At 53.9% G+C, this 19,111-nt stretch overlaps 1 protein-coding gene across 1 annotated transcript in view; it reads right to left on the minus strand.

Annotated features, from left to right (window-relative positions):
- Positions 1 to 19,111, minus strand: part of ERGIC1 (endoplasmic reticulum-golgi intermediate compartment 1) — a 113,526-nt gene that overhangs the window by 6,970 nt on the left and 87,445 nt on the right. The window contains exons 6-9 of the mRNA XM_055421833.2: positions 18,634 to 18,738; positions 13,395 to 13,455; positions 8,498 to 8,598; positions 5,638 to 5,760 (exon numbers count right to left, since the gene is read on the minus strand). Coding sequence (XP_055277808.2) covers positions 5,638 to 5,760; positions 8,498 to 8,598; positions 13,395 to 13,455; positions 18,634 to 18,738 — 390 coding nt within the window. The remainder of the gene's footprint in view (positions 1 to 5,637; positions 5,761 to 8,497; positions 8,599 to 13,394; positions 13,456 to 18,633; positions 18,739 to 19,111) is intronic.

Below are 19,111 nucleotides of genomic sequence, written 5' to 3' on the forward strand. Positions count from 1 at the left end.
TTTTCTTTACTTTTCAGGAAAGGACCTGCTTTTCTTCAGTTCTTCCACCTGCTTCTCCCCGACCTGAGGGCTCCCCTCACTCCTCATCTGCACGTATGGGTGGCTTTTTTTTTTTTTTAATGGATGGCTTCTTTCTATTTTGTTTTCTCAGCTCTGTTAAGTCTTACGTATCAGATATCCCGAGGTAAGAAGTCTCTGTCAGGGAAGTTCATGAAGAAGCTGTGTGGCTGTAAAAGTAAGTGTAGTTTATACAATGTAGCCCGTGCCATTCTAATACTCCTTCCTTGTCTCAGAACCTGCCCCAGAAAAGAAGTGCCAGGAGTCTCTGCTCCAGACCCAGCGGGAGGAATCAGTGCCTGGGGCACAACCCTCTGGAAGAACGAACTTGGCTCAAATGCCCGGCAGGACCAGAACTGAAGCTTTGTTATTTTAACCCATTTCCAGACCTGAATAACTTAGCTAATTTGGGGTTCTGTTCTGTTCCTCAGATAATGGAAACTGTCTCGTGGCGGGTGGGCCAAGATGTGTGCCCTCCCTGTGCTGGCTCACTGTTCACACCCCCTCAGAACTCGCTGTGCTATCCCCGGTCTGGAGGAACGGTGCTGGAGCCCGCCCTCCGGGAGAGAGAGACGCACCCAGGAACGCCCGAGTGGGAGAGAACGGAGGCTCTGAAACGGCTGCTGCGCCAGTCCAGCCACCAAGCTGGTCTCTTCCCAGCAGAGTCTCAGGTGGAAAACCTCAGTTTTATCTCCTCTCAGGTTCTGCTCTTTGAACCATCCCACGTGCCCCCACCCCATGCACCTGCTGCCTTTTGTCAATGGAAAAATCCTTGCAGGTGCCCAACAGATGAGTGAGAAGAAATCAGATAAAGGCAGGAAAACCTGCACATCACCAGCTGACCAGTCTCGGACGGACAGTCTGCCTGTTTCCTTAGTTCTGAACGGGTGTGACTTTACCACACATGCTCATAATATCGCCTTGCTTCCTGCTATAATATTTCTTCTTGAGTCCCAGGATAGACGTCACTATATCAGATGATCCTGGTGTCTTATTAAGGGCTCCGTGGTTTCTGGGGGTTCTGTAGCTGGAACATCCTTGAGAGTCTTTGTTTTGGAAACTGCAGGCTCCCAGCATGGCAGAGGCATGTTTGGAGGGCAAAGTCCTGGCCTTGCCATATCCTGCCAAATCCTTCCTATCTTAGAAGAGTTTCTTTACCTCTCAGGGCCTCAGTTAATTTCCATATAAAACAGGAATGATACCGTCTACCTTGGAGGGCTCCTAGTAGGATTAAAGGCAATGACTGTAAGATTTCCTGGTACCCAGTAGCTGCTTAACAAGTGCAGCTCTATGATCACTTCTTTAAGCAGCTGTCCCTTGTACATTTCTGAGCACCTACATCCAGGCCAAGGCCCGTGCTAGCTGTGGGTAACAAAGAGGTGAATTAGACCTGGAACTCCTCATAATCAGGCCTGGCGGCTATGAAGTGCAATCGAAAGACTGGGGCATTATTTCACAGGCAAGAAGCATCATGAGGTCAGGGACACTATCTAACTCAGCCATCCCTGCTGGCCAATGGGGACGTGTCATCACAGCAGCTACTTCCCAGTGGACAAAAACTCACAGCCATACTGACCCAATTTGGTATATACTAAGTGACTTCTGGTTGCTCCCCTCAAGTAGAATAAAACACACAAGGAAAGCAATGTGACACCTCCAAAGCCATCCAATCTGTCACCACTGCCCACTTGAAGGCCATCTCCAAAAAGGGGCTTTGGCAAGTGGCGGCATAGAGAACAAATGTGCGCATGTGGGAGGGGGCACTCTAAAGGATCGCCTGCATGTTGTTAAACACCATCTGTTTATTCCCTCAGTGGTGGAATTTTCTGGAACAACACAAGGTGGAGGTCTGAGCAAGGTTCTCCGGGGATCCAGAGAGAGGAGCCCCGGGCATCCAGAGAGAGGAGCCCCGGGCAGCCTGGTGGAGAATTCAGGAAGATGCCTCCTCTGCTCAGGCTGGGGATGAACAGGTCCTCTGCAGGCAGTAAGAGCCTGGAGGGTCATCCCTGGATAAGCCAGGGCTTTGTTACTTAGAATGCTTCGGGGAGGTCCCACCTGCCTCACCCCTCCACACCCACTCTCCTGCCCCGGCCTGCACCCACCCCTCATTCCAGCCCACCCACAGCTGCCTCCACACAGCCGCCACATGACGACATCCTGGCTTAAGCCCCCTCTTCAACAAGCCCCTCTGAGGCGCTATTTGCAGAGGCCCCCCTTTGGAGGCTCGGGGGCTTTGCACACAAGTGTCTGATTTTATAAAGAGAGAAAGAGAAGTCACAGCAGGTGCCTCCACTTCCCTCTCAGCCCCACCCTGCCCGGCGAGGGCTCCCGGGGGTCTCTGTGCTTGTGTGTCTGCGTGTGAGCGTCATCCCACATCTGCTGCCCGGTGACAGAGGCCTTTGAAGCTCCACAATGACGCCATCTGCCAGGCACAGCCGGCGGGCTCGCGCTGGACTGACCCCACGGTTGCTGTGGCAACCAAGATGGCAGCATGGGGCCCTCAGGAAACCCAGCAGGCTAATGATGTCAGGAGGTACCCTGCGGAATGGTCCCCATTCAGATGGAGGTGGGCAGGGCAGGGGTGGAGGAGCGACTGGTGGCTGAAGGGAAGAGAGGAAGGCCTCCGGGTGATGCAGGACAGGCCTGTGCCCTGGGGGTCTGGGGGACCTCTGGCTCTCAGAAGTCCTTCCCCATCAAAAGAAGCTACAAGGCCTCCACAAGACACGCTGTGCTGTATGCCTCAGCACACACTATTCCCTTTGCTGAGACTCTCTCTCCTTTGCTCACCAGCCTAGAAAACGACTCCTCACCCTGCAAGACCCATCCTGGGGTGTCCTTCTCTGAACTTTCCAAACAGAGAAAAGTCTCCGTCACTGGGATGCCTGGTGCACATCAGAATCCTGGCCGATCTGGACTGCAGCTCTGCATGCTCAGCCATCTCCCTGACCTGCTAGGAAGCAAGCTAAGGTCAGAGACTGTCTAGTTCACGATTCCTGCTGTCCAGCACAGGGCCTGGTGCATGGTAAAGTCTAGCAAATATTATTTAGCAAATAAATGAAGTCACTTCACTTCTCAGCCACTTGGCAAGAAATTTCAACACGCAGAGCCTCAGCTGTCAGGAATGCAGGAGCAAACAGAAAGCGGGCCAGAAGATCCTCCTTGACCCCACGGTGAGGTGTGGGCATGGTCATGTCTCCGCCACTGTCGAGGCTGCAGACCCCAGCGCCTCTGAGATGCAGACCACGTCTGCACAGAGGTGCCTACTTGTGTCTTCGCTTCTGTCCTATTCCAGGCGTGCAGTAGGAGTACTGGCTGAGACTCAGTACTACGACATACTTGGGCTGCTACCCTGCAGGGCCTTGGGTAGAATCACTTGCTCAAATTCCCTAATTTGGAGCCAAAGGGTTAGTGCATCTCCATCCAAAATGGCTGAGCCCATTCACATCAGAGAACATACGTGGGGCCTCCTGCTTCGCATCCTCCCAGTCTTTACAGGGCAGGCCTATCCCTCCCCCAGTCTGACAGGATGCGATTGGGTCTTGCTGTTTTGAATCTCATTCCTCTGGTTTCCAGTGAACCTCGGCATCTTTCCATTGTCAGTGTGGTCTCTTCTCTCAGCAGCCAAGTCCTTACCTATTTTCTTTTTGATCACTTAACTTTGTCTTATTGATCTGCAGGAATTTTATCTTTTTTGGCCACACCATGTGGTCTGCAGGATCCTACTTCCCCAACCAGGGATTGAACCTGGGCCCACAGCAGTGAATGCACTGAGTCCTAACCATTGGACCACCAGGGAATTCCCTGTAGGAATTTTCTGATATATAATTTTGAAGCATACCTCTTTCTTGTGCTGTGCTGTGCTCAGTCGCTCAGTCCTGTCTGACTCTTTGGGACCCCATGGACTGTAGTCCGCCAGGCTCCTCTGTCCATGGGGATTCTCAAGGCAAGAATACTGGGGAGGGTTGCCATGCCCTCCTCCAGGGGTCCTCCCAACTCAAGGACTGAACCCAGGTCTCCCCATTGCAGGTGGATTTTTTACCACCAGGGAAGCCCAAGAATACTGGAGTGGGTAGCCTATCCCTTCTCCAAGGGAACTTCCTGACCCAAGAATGGATCTGGGGTCTCCTGGATCACAGGCGGATTTTCTACCAGCTAAACTACTCAGGAAGCCCCACTCCTTCTTGTACGTGGGGCAAATATCTTCTCCCAATCTGTGTCCGGTAGTTCAGCTTTATGTTAAGTACCCTTGGCTGATGAGAAGTTTCACATTTTTATGGAGTCAGACAACAGCAGAAGGCTATTTTCAGGCTCATACAAGCAGCAAACTTTTGCCATCCTTTGTACCCATATGGTTTTCTCTAACTGCAGAGCAGCCCTTTCCTGATCTGCTCTGAGCCCCGCAAGGCCATGGGAGGACGGAAGAGTGGGGATCGTTACTCCTGTTTCATGGAGTATGAGACGGAGCGCCTGTGGCGGCCACCCAGCCTTTGGCCTCCTCGACTCCTCCCTCGTCCAGTAACCGGCCTCTGACTCTTCCCTGGGGAACCCCACTCCACTGCAGTCTTTGTCCTTGGAGTATGGGTGGGGCTAGCCAACTGTAGCACACTGTTCATTTTCCAGGCCACAAGGATGGCATGGGACCTGAGCCAGGCCAGTGACAATGCTATTCTATCCAGGACTTGGGGTAGAATTACTGAGAAAGAGGCACTTCCCACCGGAAATTCTATTTGAAAATGAAACCAGGTCCAAGGAGAGCAGGACGATGAGAGACGTTTTTCAGACCTTTGTACCTGGATCTAACCATACCTGAAGCCCATGTATCCTTCAGCCAGCATACTGTGGGGGCCTGTCTCTTTTGGATTAATATCAGAGTCCTAATACAGACCAAGTCAGAGTAGGAAATGAAAGAGCCATGACTGGACACCTAACTCTCTTAGTTTAAAATTCTCTCATTATTAGAAGTACAAAGAGGCAGAAAGGCAGTTTCCAGTCTAAGAAGGAGGGAACATCACCCCATCTCGTTCACCTCCACCGCCTCTGGCTTACTAAACTTCTCAAGGCCTCCTGGCCGGGGCAGGGCACTGTGACCCTGCTGTTCTGACCCCAAGGACACTTTGAATGGGAAGTCAGGATAGAACCGTTGACAGAAATAGTACCGAGGAAAGCTCACATCAGCTTGAAACTGCCCCACAGAAAACTGGACTTAGTGGAGACGAAGACAAAAGCGAACAGGCTGAAGGAAAGAGAGAAAGAAACCCTGACAACATTAGCAGCAGCACTGAAAAATTGAGCGAAACCTCACTGTAAGACTTACACAGGAAGGGTAAGCTCTGCTAAGGAATAATTTCCACCACAATGAAAAACACAGGAGAAAATCAGGAAAGGAACAGCTAAGGATGGAATTGCTTAAGGGATGGAAACGAATGAGTGGCATTCCCCTCTGGAAAAGATTTTCTGGATGAAATGCCATTGACACTGATGTATTGCTGAAGACATTTCTAAACACTCTTGCGTGGACAGGCTGAGCGCCTCGCCCTGCGGGCTGCGTCCTGCTTCTCAGAGGCGGCCCCGCACACTCACCGTGGTAATGAACCGGTACAGGGGCTGCCGTCTCTCCGTGTACTTGACCGTGATGGGGCTCAGGTCGTAGCGGAACCAGATGGCGGGGATGATGCGGCCCGTGTGGCTGTAGGCGACGTACTCCTGCGGTGGAAGGGGCGGGGGGTGCAAGACTCAGCCTCCAGCCGTGAGGCACGGGGGATGTGGAGTGGGCTGCGCAGGGCCCCCAGGACCCACTCCTCCCGCAGAGCCAGGCTCCACCGGCCCCTCCTCTCACGCCCTTTCCCCCGAAGCTCTGCCACCAGTGTCTGGAGGGCCACCACTCACTGCGGGCACTGGGGACCCCTCTGGCTGTTTGGAAATGGATGGCATGACCTTGGAAGCAGCACCAGAATCAAAATAGAGGAGTTTGAGAGCAGAGCTGTTGAAGGAGCACTGGGGCATGGGCGCAGTCTGAGTGAAGGCCTGCAGCTCCTGTGCCATGCAGGATCTACTGGTTTATCCAGACTGTTCACCAAGCAGCTCTCCTGTGTGCTGGCCCCATGCCGGGTGCTGGGGACCTCAGGTGAGAACACGGCCCCTCCCCAGAGGGGCCCACAGTCTGGAGAAGGAGGCAGATGTAAAAATATCTGCCACACTGCAGCGCTGCAAGTGCCGTGACTGAGGGACTCAGAGTGCTGAGTGGTCCGTCAGTGAATGGCCGGATCTCCCAGGGGTGTCTGGAAGGCTTGGCGAGGAGGGGACAGGCTAAGCCACGCATGACCTCCTGAGCATTGTGTGTGAGAGAGAGATGTGGGGAAGTGGTTTTTTCAAAGAAGGAACACACCAAACTGGAAAGCCAGAGGGCAAAGCCCCACCACCAGACTCCTGGAGAAGGCACCAGCTGTGACTCCAAGGATACCAAGGGGCTGAATTAACAGTGCATCCACTTCAGGATGCTGAAAACCTCTGGATGACTTTCGTTCGTCCACAGTAACTGGAAACCAAACTAAAGGCCCAACCAAACGCTAAGGGTCAAGCTCTGCAGCTTCTCCAGGGACAACCTTGAAACGTGCCCTCTCTGTTGGACCGCCACCAGTCCCCGTGGGTGCAGCTCCCCTCACTCACAGGGCAGACTGGGGCTGAGGTTGCAGAGAGAGCTGAACACGCAGTCCTGGCCGCTGGGCCCTTGCCAAAGCCTCAGGGGAAGAAGCCTTGGGCAAAACAAGATCAGCTTTCTCCTGGGAGAGTTGATGGGGCAGGGTGACTGTCTGGGTCACGGCCCAGAGCTGAGGAACAGAGGAAAATAATAAAACAGAGCAGTGGTAGGTACCACTTGCCAAAGCCTTCTTTGCAGGCTCAGTGGTTTTAAAAACTCTGCCTCATTTGACGGTGATCTTTTGAGGGGGGGACCATCCCCATTTTACACACGAGTAAACTGAGGCACGGAGTAGTTGTGTGATTTGTCCCAGGTCACAGCCCAAGTGAGTGGCTGAGTTGGGTTTGAGCCGGAAGTTTGCTCCACAGCCCATACTCTTTCTGCTCAGACTGTATCCGCCTTCCCCATCTGTTAGGTGCTGTCAGCACTTGAGGGTTCCAATGAGATGCCCGCCAAGAAACAGGAAGCCTCCGCCCCAGAGAGTTACACCAGCACATCAGTGCAGGTGGAGCCAAGCAGAGGGACCCCAAGCCACCCGAGAAAGAGTAGCTCCCAGCCTGGGAGACTCAGAGGCCCCCTGTTCAGACTGAGTAGGTGATGTGATTGAGAGACCAGGTTCTGGAGCTGGAGAAGTTGGCTCTAATCCCCATTCATCCACCCTATAGCTCCAGGACCACTTCTCAGGGCCTCAGTGGCCAAATCTGCAAAATGGGGACAATAACAGGCCCAACGTCAGAGCTGTTGTGATGACTGAAAAAGATGGTAGAGTAGAGAGCTGAGCATAACGTCCAGCCCGTGGTAATTCTCCATAAATGACAGCTACTACTCTTACTCCTGGGGCTTCCCTGGAGGCTCAGACAGTAGAGACTCCACATGCACTGTGGGAGACCCAGGTTCAATCCCTGGCTCAGGAAGATCCTCTGGAGAAGGGAATGGCTACCCACTCCAGTATTCTTGCCTGGAGAATCCCATGGACAGAGAAGCCTGGTGGGTTACAGTCCATGGGGTCTCAAAGAGTCTGACATGACTGAGTGACTAATACTTTCACTTTCACTCTTACTATTATTAGCGCCAAACAATACATCACTTTAAGGGGTTTGTTTGGTCCTGGAACAGGAAAAAAAAAAAAAAAGAGGGAGGGACCTAGTGTAAAGGGGTCTTTTGGGGATACTTCAACCAACGGGCTTCAAGCATGCATGTCCCATGGCAGGGTCACCTCCGGGGAAGCTGAGGCTGTCTTGGCTTGGAAACCACAGTCAGTCACCCTGTTCTGAGGGCTCTGACTAATCTTTGCTTCTCACCAAGGCCCACCCACTTCCCCATGACACTGAGTGTTGGGGTCCTGGGACATACCAGTTAACCAATAGCCATCGGGTGTAATTCAAGAGCCTCACGATTTTGGATAAAGAGCTTGTGCCCCAAGAGCCAGAGTATCTGTGGTGTGCTAACCAATCAGGGCCCCGTGTCTGAAGGACCAGAGCCAGATACACGGCTGCGATGTTTGCAAACCCTAGACCGTTGGGAAAGGCTACCTGCCTACCCTTTCTCAACCAGATCACACCCCATCTCCCAGTTAGATTTCCTCCCCTTAACTCTGAGACTTGTCTCCCTTCTTTACCCTGGGCAGACGACCCCTTCAGGAAAGGCCCCTTGAAAGGAGTCAGAGAAAATCACGCCGGACACTTGGCGCCTCTGCTTTTGGCCAGCAGAGGGCGCAATTGCACGCAGCTGCCACCCGCGTACCTTGTTGGCCACCGTGTACTGATATGAGTACTGCTGCTTGCCACTCTTGTCTTCGTAAACTGTGGGCACAATCTTCAAGATGTAGTCGTGGGAGGCGAGGGCTGTGGGAGAGACACAGCAGCATGAGGCAGGGTGATGGGTAATGCCCGGTCAGCAGGTCTTTTTACATCATTTCCACCCTAAACCTGCTTGGTACTGTACTGAGATAGGGTGGGGGCAGGAGAAGGGGTGAGAGGGGACTGCATGATTTCACCACCAAACAACCCCAGTGCGTTTCTCCCTCTGGGCACCAGGAATTGAAAGACTGCATCTGTCAGGATCTTCACTCCTGCACTGGACACAGATACTAGATTCTAGAACAGTCCAAATGTCCACCAAAGGGCAATTGCTGCCACTCTCCAGCGGGTTACTGTTAAGTGAGAAGACTCCAAGGGAGGATGGCTAAGCAAAAAGAACAGGAAGACTCACTGCTCTACACGCGTGAATACACAGAAGAATTTTCTGAGACGATACCTAAGAAACCATGAGCAGTTCTACCCTTGGAGCAGGGGAGGCAGGATTTCATAAAAATCACATTTCACTGTACACGTTCTTGTCTGGTGTAAATACTTGTTACTTTTGAAATGAAATGGGTTCAAGATTTTAAAAAAGAAAAAGCCACCAACCAGAAAAACTGCATTTATAGATTACTGATTAACTTCTTTCCCCATTTTCAATTAATAAGAGATGAGTTCTTCCTCCATCTGGCCCTGTGTCCTGTTCCACGGAGACTCTTAGGCCATCCCCGCTGGATGAGCGAGGCTGTGGAGGGCAGGGACTGAGCCTTCCTCATCTCGGTGTCCCTAGAAGCCTGTGCAGGGCCTGGTACGAAGTGGACACTGGCAAATGCCTACTGAATGAATGAACGGATGGAAAGCTGACTGGTCAGACCCATGAATGGGAGAAGAGATGAATCAGCTTCTGATAAGCATGAGGTAATCGGAATCAAACACTAGGCTGAGAGAATGCTGGCCCAAAGCTGCTAAATACCATCCGGGAAAAATGACATTCCCTTGGGCCTCCTGGGATGTGAGGAGAAGCTCAAAGACCCCTCTACTGCTGCTTTCTCGAATCTCAGGTCAGGGCCCATGCAGCTGAAACAATACCAAGATTTAGGTTTGTGGGCTCTAATCCTGGTCTCCTGGCTAAGTCAGTCCGGAGTCCTCAGGCTCATCTTCTATAAAGGGGGAGAGGATGCGGACGGTGTTCACAGCCTCTTCCTGCCAATATGACATCTTAGTAAGGAAAAGGCAGTGCTTCTTGAACTGTCTTGAGACCTGACTCCTCTAAAACTCTGGGAAAAACTCTGTAGCCTCAGGCTAAGCCCATGAAGACCCCAACATCCCTCTGCTCAACCCTGCTGGCGCTGAGATTGTCCAGAGCACTAGGGCCACCCAGAATTTAAAAGGCAGACACCTGGGCCTCACCCCTGAAGGTACTGCGCGTGCTGGGCCTGGGGCGGGGCTCAGGCTTTGTATTTTAAACCGGGAGCCCCAGCACCACACCTGAAACACTGTGCTCCAAATCCCTGTCACCCTTGAAAAACATCTGAAGGGATAAGAGTAAAAACACCCCATGAAGCACTTAACAGCTGTAATAGTTCCGTTCAGTCTGTACAAAACACAGATGATCGTAAAGAAAAAAAATAAAAATCACCCACAAAGCCAGCCTGCCCAGAAAATCATAGATTTGTACTCTCACGAACAAACTGCCAGACTTCTATTTATACATATATTTATGCTTCCCTAAATATAAATATAAAATCGGATCATACAGAACCTTCTTCTGAGAACGGAACGCCGCTGACACTGTGACAGCCTTGGACACAGCATAAGGTCTACCGCCCTGGTTTTTTCCATCGCCGTGTCCCCTCGAGCAGCGCCTGCCACGGAGAAGGGGCTCAAGGACCTCTTGCTGCCCAGACACCAGTGAGGTTCTGACACATCCATCACCATCACAGCTGCACGCATCTTCCAGGAAAGACCACGTACAACGTGCTCAACCAGGCCCCTGGGGCCAGGCACCAATGTTATGGCTCATTTTCCCTCTTATAAACAAAGATCTAATGACCATTATTTTCCTAAATCCTTGCATACTCTTGTTTCCTTAGCTTACTCTCCTATGAGTAGAACTGATGACTCAATGGCAGTGACCAGTTTTAAGGTCTTTGGTATAATTTGCCAAATGTCCACTGGAGACACTGCACCTGATCACACCCGCATGGGCTCCTGGTCAGAGGACCCCTCCTCGGGACTGCCAGCTCCAACCTGATCCCGGCACATCCCATGCCCTGTCGGCTCCCTCCTCCCCCTAAATATCTTTGTAAAAATCCAACAATAAATCACGGGGAGCCACAGGAGGAACCTCCAGGTGCCTGCCTGTCTCCCAGTTTCAGCCATGAACAGCACACGTCCAATTCTGCTTCATCTTGATCCCACTGCTCTTCTTCCCCCAATTTATTTGGAAGCAAATCCCAGACCTCACATCAGTTCCTCCATATATACTTTCATGATGTCACTCTAAAAGACAGAGACACTTTCAAAGAAAGCCACCACAATGTCACCATAATCACAGCTATATCATCAACAGAGTCTCTCTCCAGCGTCATCCACACAGTGGTCTGTGCTTGGGACAGAGAGCCGTGCTGCCAGGCGTGGTGGCTCCTGTACACAGGTGGCCAGAGAGGCTCTCTCTGAGGTGGTGGCATTTGAGCTGAGACCTGAAAGATAACAAGTGGCTTCCACTGGGACGTGGGAGCAGAGTGACACGTGGTGGGTGGCTGGGGACCGGGCTTGGGAAATGAGGAAACGAGAGCCTCGTGGATCCTGGCGGTCCCTCCCCTGCTTTCATCAGCAGCCAAGGAGGAGGAAAGGCTTCCTGCCCACACCCTCCACGGGCTCGCATACCCTTCCTAGCCTGATCTTCCTCCAGTATCAGGTGGCTGAGGGGTCCAGGCTAAACGCAAGTGGGGGCGGGCAGGCCCCTTGCGGGCTGCCCCCACGCAGAACCACAATGATGACCTCACCATATGAAGAATCATTCCCCTCCATTATAACCAGACATCTGCATGAAAACCAGAAGGTACGGGTATGTACTGACACGCTGCTGGAGTGGCATGAGTGGCCGCGGGCCCAGTCGGGAAGCAATACAGTAACGTAAAGCGAACCCCGTGAATATCAGAGGCATTACTGTGGCAGGGACGATAGGGGTTTTCCGTGAAAAGATAGGCTCTTAATAGACCATGGTGGAGCTGCTAGATGGCCAACCGCGTCCATAACCAGTGGGAAACCTGTACGCTAACTGTGGTTACGATACACTGCCAGTCTCAAACATCAGAAAGTAAACGGTGATCTATGCTGGGAAAAAATGACTTCTGCTCATGGACAAGGATTCCCAGTGACACGGAGAAATGAGAAGCTTGGTTTGTTGGGGCGGGTCATGGAGGGACGTTCTCTTTCGCTTGGATTATCCCAGTTCCACGCTTGCTTTGGCAGCGAGTACAGGCGCACCTCGTTTTACTGCCCTGCTTCATTGTGCCTCAAAAATAGTGCTTTTTTTAAACAAATCTGAAGGTTTGTGGCAACTCTGTGTTATCAGGTGATACATTCTTTAGCAATATTTTTAAACTAAGGTATTTACATTATTTTTGAAGACATGCTATTGCACACAGACTGCTGCTGCTAAGTCACTTCAGTCGTGTCCGACTCTGTGTGACCCCATAGACGGAAGCCCACCAGGCTCCCCTGTCCCTGGGATTCTCCAGGCAAGAACACTGGAGTGGGTTGCCATTTCCTTCTCCAATGTGTGAAAGTGAAAAGTGAAAGTGAAGTCGCTCAGTCGTGTCTGACCCTTAGTGACCCCACGGACTGCAGCCTACCAGGCTCCTCCGTCCATGGGATTTTCTAGGCAAGAGTACTGGAGTGGCTTGCCATTGCCTTCTCCAGCACACAGACTGCAGTGTACTGTAAATGGAACTCTTCTTTTGTTTTTTAAATGTAACCTTTCTATGCACTGGAAAACCAAAAAATTCACATGACCTGCTCTAAGATCGCAATCTTCAGTTCATTGGGTTAACTGGGAACCAAACTCACAGTATCTCTGAGGTCTGCCTGTAAATGTACCTCAGGAAATGATTAAAGCCATACCGGTGAAAAGCTGCACTAAGGGGTGGAGATGAAAACAGTCCCGGTAACCTGTCTCTCAGGACCCAGCGGTAGACTCACATAAGCAGGCAGGCCTCCCAGGCCTGCTCTAGGCAAGGCCCCATGGGTGTGCACACACTTGTGTAGGTGTGTGTGTGTGTGCTCGTCTGTTGGTGTGCAAAGACGTGGCATGCTCTTTAATCTGGGCCAAGGTGCCAGGGAGCCTGGGAGGGAGGGGGCGCCGGGAGGGGCCGCAGCGGGAGGAGGGTGGGGTGGGCGGCTGCCCAGGAGGCCAGGCTGAGCGCCCTGTTCTCACGGTGCCGCCTGGAGCCGGGACGAACTCTGGCTGTGTCAGCACTCCCTGGGGGATCTCGGGTGATTATCTCAACCAACAACAATTATGTGGCAGCAATATATTATGAAATGGCAACAATAACGAGGACGGCCAGGTATTCACAGAGCGCTGATGGTGTGTCTCGGGCTGCCAAGTCCGCCCCTGCCCTCCCCCATCAGCCCCGACAAGTCACTTTCCTCCCTTCTCTGTAAGACGGGGTAATTCCGTGTCCTCACAGGCCAACTCGGGGAACGAAGCATGAGCGGCGTGGCTCACCCCGGAGGCTTGGTCAGCGTTCCCTCCTGGCCCCTTCCTTCCCAGCCGCCCTGGGGAGCTCAGGCGGAAAGCTGTTCTGGGGGGCGGGGGTGGGGGTGGTACATACGGTTGGAGGTGAGTCTGTCTGCTCCCCCGAGAGCGTTGAAAGCGCCGTGGACGTTGTGGACCTGCAAGAAGCACAGGGAGGACCGAGCCTGGGATGCCGCCGCCGCCTCTCGGCTCAGGCTTGGGGAGGGGAGTGGCCAGGTGCCAGCTGGTCTAGAGACCTTGCCCGCGTGTAAAAGGGGGACCCAGCCCGGTCTGTCTCGGAAAGTCCCCGGGCACGAGGCACAGAGGAGGCACGAGCTTGCCTCCGAGCCCTCGCTGTGAGACGCTCAGCCCTGGGTCCTGAGTGTCGCCGTCCCATTTAATGCCTTTAAGGGTGGACACGGGCTCGCTTTACAGGAGCAAACCAAGGCTTGGGGAAGCACTGAAATCTGTCCAGTGTCCTGCAGCTGATAAGCGGCTGAGTCCAGCTCAGGTCTGTCTGACCTCAAGTCAGGGCTCGAGCATGGAGGCAGACGGGAAACTCAAGCAAGGGCAGAGGTGGGTCCCAGCACACTCCTCCTGAGCCCCGACCTCCCTCTGAGAGAGGGCCCAGGGGTGCTGGCTCCCACCCTGTCTGCGGTGGGAAACACACAGGAGTTGTGAAGACATGCCTTCTCATGGTGGCCGGCCTGGCTGTCTCCCCCCAGGCAGGGGCTGAAGGGCACCTCCTACTCTCCTCTGAGGCCAGTGGGAAACCAGGTCAGCCTCCAGGAAAACTGAAAGCAGGACAAAGCGTGCCCAGTACATGGAATCTGTCCTCATGGGGTGGGTGGGGTAGGCCTCCTGGAGGGCTTCCTGGGGAAAGTGACAGCAAGATTTGTAGGAAAGTGGGAAGTTAATCAGGCAGGCAGCTCATGCAAACACATAAGCCTGGAGCTGAGAACCAGAGCTTGCTTGGCCCTAGAGAGGAATGGATGAGGGGTGGGAAGGGAAGAGGTCGTGGAGGCAGGAGGGGACAGGCTCCTACAGTAAGGCCACTCCAGGGACAGTGGGTGACCTGGCCCCTGATCCCAGCCTCAGGCCACTGATGTCTATCAAGCACTTAACAGAACTGCACACTCTCAACACGGCCAAAGGAAAACTTGTCCCTTGTGCCCAGAGACCAACTAACGACATGGTTTCTAACCCAAGGACAGTGGCTGTGGAGGCCAGGGTGCTAGAATATTCCCTCACATCGTCGCGTGTCAGGGTTCTATCTGACATTCATTTGTATGATCATTTGGTTAATTTCTGTCCTCTTCTCTAGACTATTCAACACTCCACACAGGCAGGGACCAAGCTCATCCTCACCAACGTGTGGAACACCCAGCACATAGTAGGGGCTCAATAAATATTTGTTGAATGGATGATGGATGATGAATGGGTAGATAAATCCTCAGCTAAATATTTTACATTTAAAAAAAGTCCTATCTCCACCATAAGAAGCAAGTAGAAGGCTACTACTGTCCTTCTGTCCTGCAGCAGCAGACGGCAATGCAAGACCACCCCGTCCCCTGTGTCCCTCCTCTCTCTCCTCCTGTCCCCTGCCCTTGGCTGCTGCCCTTCCCTTACCGCCCCACCTGCAGCCTCGCCTCACCTTCCACAAGGCAGGTGGGTGCTCTTCCTATGATACCCACCTGCCCACGTCAGACCCTACTTTCCTAAATCTAATGTGGGTCTCTCGCTCTACCTAAAACCCACCTCCCTGCTCCCCACTCCAGGTGACACTTTTGAACCCTCTGCACTGACTCTGATGAGCCTCTGGCATCTCATGTAGAGAAGAACACCGTTCTGATGTCATGGACATTTGCTGGTCCACTTTTTTATCTGAAACTGACCTTGAGGGTCTTTTATATGAAAATGACTGGTTGGATGTGCCACAGAGCGGGTGCTCTAGGAGAGGGGTGACATGCAAGATGCTCCCTGCCCATGAGACTTCCCTGTCCTGAGCTTGGCCAAATCCTTCTCACCCTTCAGTGCTTGGCTTAGATGTCATCTTGGATGTCACCTCCTCAGGGAAGCCCTCCCTGACTTTCCAAGCTGGGGAGTACCCTGCCCTCATCTCCACATCACTGCCCAGAAGCCTATGCCTCTCTTGTCTCTTGTAATTACATTTATTTACACTTAGTCTCTTCTTCACTTGAGGGCAAGAATCCACTGCTGTTACCCCAGGGCCTCAGGCAACGCTTGGAGCACAGAAGAAATTTTGAGGGGGTCTGATGAATCCATAACTCTCTGAGGCACAGTCAAGGAAGACCTGGGGCCAGACACACCCAGTTTTCAAGATGTGCACCCCTGGGCAGGTTACTGAGCCTCTCTGAGCCTGTTTTCCTCCTCAGGAAAACTAAATGCCACCCGGCATCCTTGAGGGGGTTTTTGTGATGGTTCAACAAGGCTTCATCTGAACGTTGGTCCCCAGTGACAGAGTGCAGGCTGCAGTGCAGGCTCAGGGGTCAACAGCGCCCACGAGGGAGCATGGTCTGCTGCCACGGTGGGGTTTGGACCCTGGGGGTGCCTCCAGGGAGCTGCGTGACCCTGGGCCATGACTCTGGTCTCAGTCTCCCCGTGTGCACACCAGGGCTCACAGTGCCCCCTCCCGCACCGTGTTAGGATCTGCTGACCTGGTGGGTCGCACAGACAGCTGGGATGCTGCCCAGCGCTCCCAGATGCAGGGCCCCAGGCCCCCCGCCTGCCTGTGGTTGGTCAGCTCCTGTCCCACTGGATGGTGAGCACCCTACGTCTGTCTTCTCTATGGCCGCGGTAGTCCCTGTGTGCTGGCGGCATCTCACCCTGCAGGGCCTGGTGCAGTGAGGGCACAGTGACGACAGAGGCCACAGCTCGTTTCACTCTGAGCCCGGCAGCTGTTCAAGAGCTTCACGAGCATGAATTTATTTTATCTTCACTACAGTTCTATGCAGAAGGTACCACTACTGTTCCCATTTTACAGATGAGATCACTGAGGCTTAGCAAGACTAAATAATTTGTCCATGGTCACACAACTAGTAAGTGGTGAAGCCAGGATCCGAACCCCGAAAGGCAGGCAGGGGAACCGCCACAGAGCAGTCCCTTGAACAGAAAGATGGGAGGCTGTGGGTGTGAAGCCTGTGTGAATTCGCCTTCAGGCAGGGTCCACAGTCCTAGGACAGGCTGTGCTTCCCAGAGTGTGTGGACAGCGAGTCTGGCCCAGAGAGACCTCGCCTGCACTGTTCCAAAGCCTCAACCCCAGAGGAAAACCTCCGGGGCTTCCAAAGAGCCTGGGAAGGTGGTGCTCAATCATGTGGTGGGGCAAAGGCGCCAGGAAGAAGCACGAGTGATGCGGAGGGAGAAGTGAGACAGAGCACACGGAGGCGGCCCCCGGTGTGGCCCCAGGGCAGACTGAATTCAGAGCCGGCTGCTCCGGGCTGCGCCCTCTCTGGGACGACATCTAGTATCTCATCTAGTATCTCTGGGGCTGCTGAGAGGCTAAAAGAGGATTGTGCTTGTGAAGGAAGGTGCTCAGCACACACAGAGGATTCAACAAGCCTCAGCATGTGTGGCACGAACGTGTGAGGGGGGCAGTGGGGGCATGCGTGTGCTTGTGGATCTGTATGGAAGGCAGTCCAGTCTGGGTGTGTGTGTGTGTCTCTCTGGGGTGTGTGTGTGTGTATGTGTCTCTCTGGGGTGTGTGTGTGTCTGTGTCTCTCTGGTGTGTGTGTTTGTGTGTCTCTCTCTGGTGTGTGTGTGTGTCTCCCTGGTGTGTGTGTGTGTGTGTCTCTCTCTGGTGTGTGTGTGTGTATCTCTGGGGTGTGTGTGTGTGTGTGATTATCTCTGGTGTGTGTGTGTGTGTGTCTCTCTCTGGTGTGTGTGTGTGTGTCTCTCTGGTGTGTGTGTGTGTATCTCTGGGGTGTGTGTGTGTGTGTGATTATCTCTGGGGTGTGTGTGTGTGTGTGTGTGTCTCTCTGGTGGTGTGTGTGTGTATCTCTGGGTGTGTGTGTGTGTATCTCTGGGTGGGGTGTGTGTGTATCTGTGGTGTGTGTGTGTGTATCTCTGGGGTGTGTGTGTGTGTGTATCTCTGGGGTGTGTGTGTGTGTATCTCTGGGTTGTCTGTGTGTGTGTGTCTCTGGCTGGTGTGTGTGTGTCTCTCTGGGTGTCTCTGGCTGGTGTGTGTGTGTATCTCTGGGGTGTGTGTGTATCTCTGGGGTGTGTGTGTATCTCTGGGGTGTGTGTGTGTGTGTCTCTGGCTGGTGTGTGTGTGTCTCTCTGGGTGTCTGTGTGTGTGTCTCTGGCTGGTGTGTGTGTGTGTATCTCTGGTGGTGTGTCTGTGTGTGTGTCTCTCTGAATGGTGCATATCTTGTGTGTCCAGGGATGGCTGCTCTGGTTGGGGGCTGCCTACAAGAATGCTGGTGCACCCAGCGTGTAAGACCTGAGTGTGCCTATGTGGTGTGTGTCAGTGTGTGCTCTCAGGGTGCACATACGAGCACATGTATGCCAGGGCACACCTTTCAGTGTGTGTCTGATGAGTGTGCCTGTTCGTGAGCAGACGTGTGTGCACCTGTGCATTAATGGTGTGCGTGCATGCACTCCTGTGCCTACCTGGGCCCCGTGCCCACATCACTGTGCCTGGAGGGCACCAATGCAGCAGCCTCACCCACAAAACAGGATTCTCATCAAGCCAGACTTGGGGGCAGGAGCTGGGGCAGCTAGAGCAGCACCGCGGCTGGAGCAGTTACATCTGCTTCTGAGCCTCGATGGCCCCCTTGTCCCGCAGGGCAGAGCAGCCTCCCCGTCAGCACTGCAGAGGAGGCGGAGGAGAGATGGCGGCCCAGCGGCCTGCCCGTGGGCGGCAGAGATCAGGTGCTCAGCGTCCGCCATTCCGGGGAGGAGACTGTCAGGCCGGCCTGCCGGATGTGGACTCTCAGGATATATCCTTCGTGCCTACTGAATGGACAGGGCCCCAGACGTGAGGCCGACACCCGCTGGCGGGCCCCGGACAAATGGCTCCTCCAGGCCCGGCTCCTGCCATCAGACATGGTGCCCGCTCCCTCCCAAGGCCAGCCTGGCACAGAGAAAGCGCCAGCACTGAGGACTTGCTTGTGAAAGTTGGTCCCCTTCCCAGGCCCAGTCTCAAGGTGAGGCTCCGAGTGCAGTGTGGGTGACAGATCAGCCACGCTCGGAAGGAAGGTGGGGGGACGTTTGGTGGAGCAGAGGCCCGAAGGGCGTGACCCCCCCGGAGGGCCTCTCTTGGTGCCCAAGCAGGGCGGAAGAGGCGGTGATGCCCACATCAGCTTTGGCCCGCTCACCTGCAGCGTGTCCCCAAAGGAGAGCTTGTGGATGACATGGGTCATGTCCGGGTTCTGCGGCTGGGCTGTGGCACTGTGTGTTGACACGTGGAAGTTGCCCGGGACCTGGGGGAGAGATGGAGAGCTCAGGGGCTGGGCTGGCAGCCCCAGCGGGCAGGGTGCAGGGCCTCACCGGGGCTGGATCTGGACTTGGCCGTTTCCCAGCCATGGGACACGGCTCTCTTAGCCGCAGACTCCTCCTCTGTGGAAAGGGGGTGTTAACGATACCCACTGGAGGGGGCTGCCGGGCTGTGGGGTGGAGGGGGCATGTGAAGGGCCCAGCTGGGCGCCTGGTGAAGGACCAAGTCAGAGAGGCAGCCGCCCACCATCAACTCCCTGGCTGTTCCTGCCTTGGGGGGTAGGCATGCAGATTCAGGAAGCGTCCTCACACCCCAAACACCATCACTGCAGACTGGGGGCCCTTGAAGTTGAGACCACA

The sequence above is a fragment of the Moschus berezovskii genome, chromosome 18, assembly GCF_049115385.1.
Source record: "Moschus berezovskii isolate FMDL1 chromosome 18, NW_MosBer_1.0, whole genome shotgun sequence".
NCBI lineage: Eukaryota > Metazoa > Chordata > Mammalia > Artiodactyla > Moschidae > Moschus > Moschus berezovskii.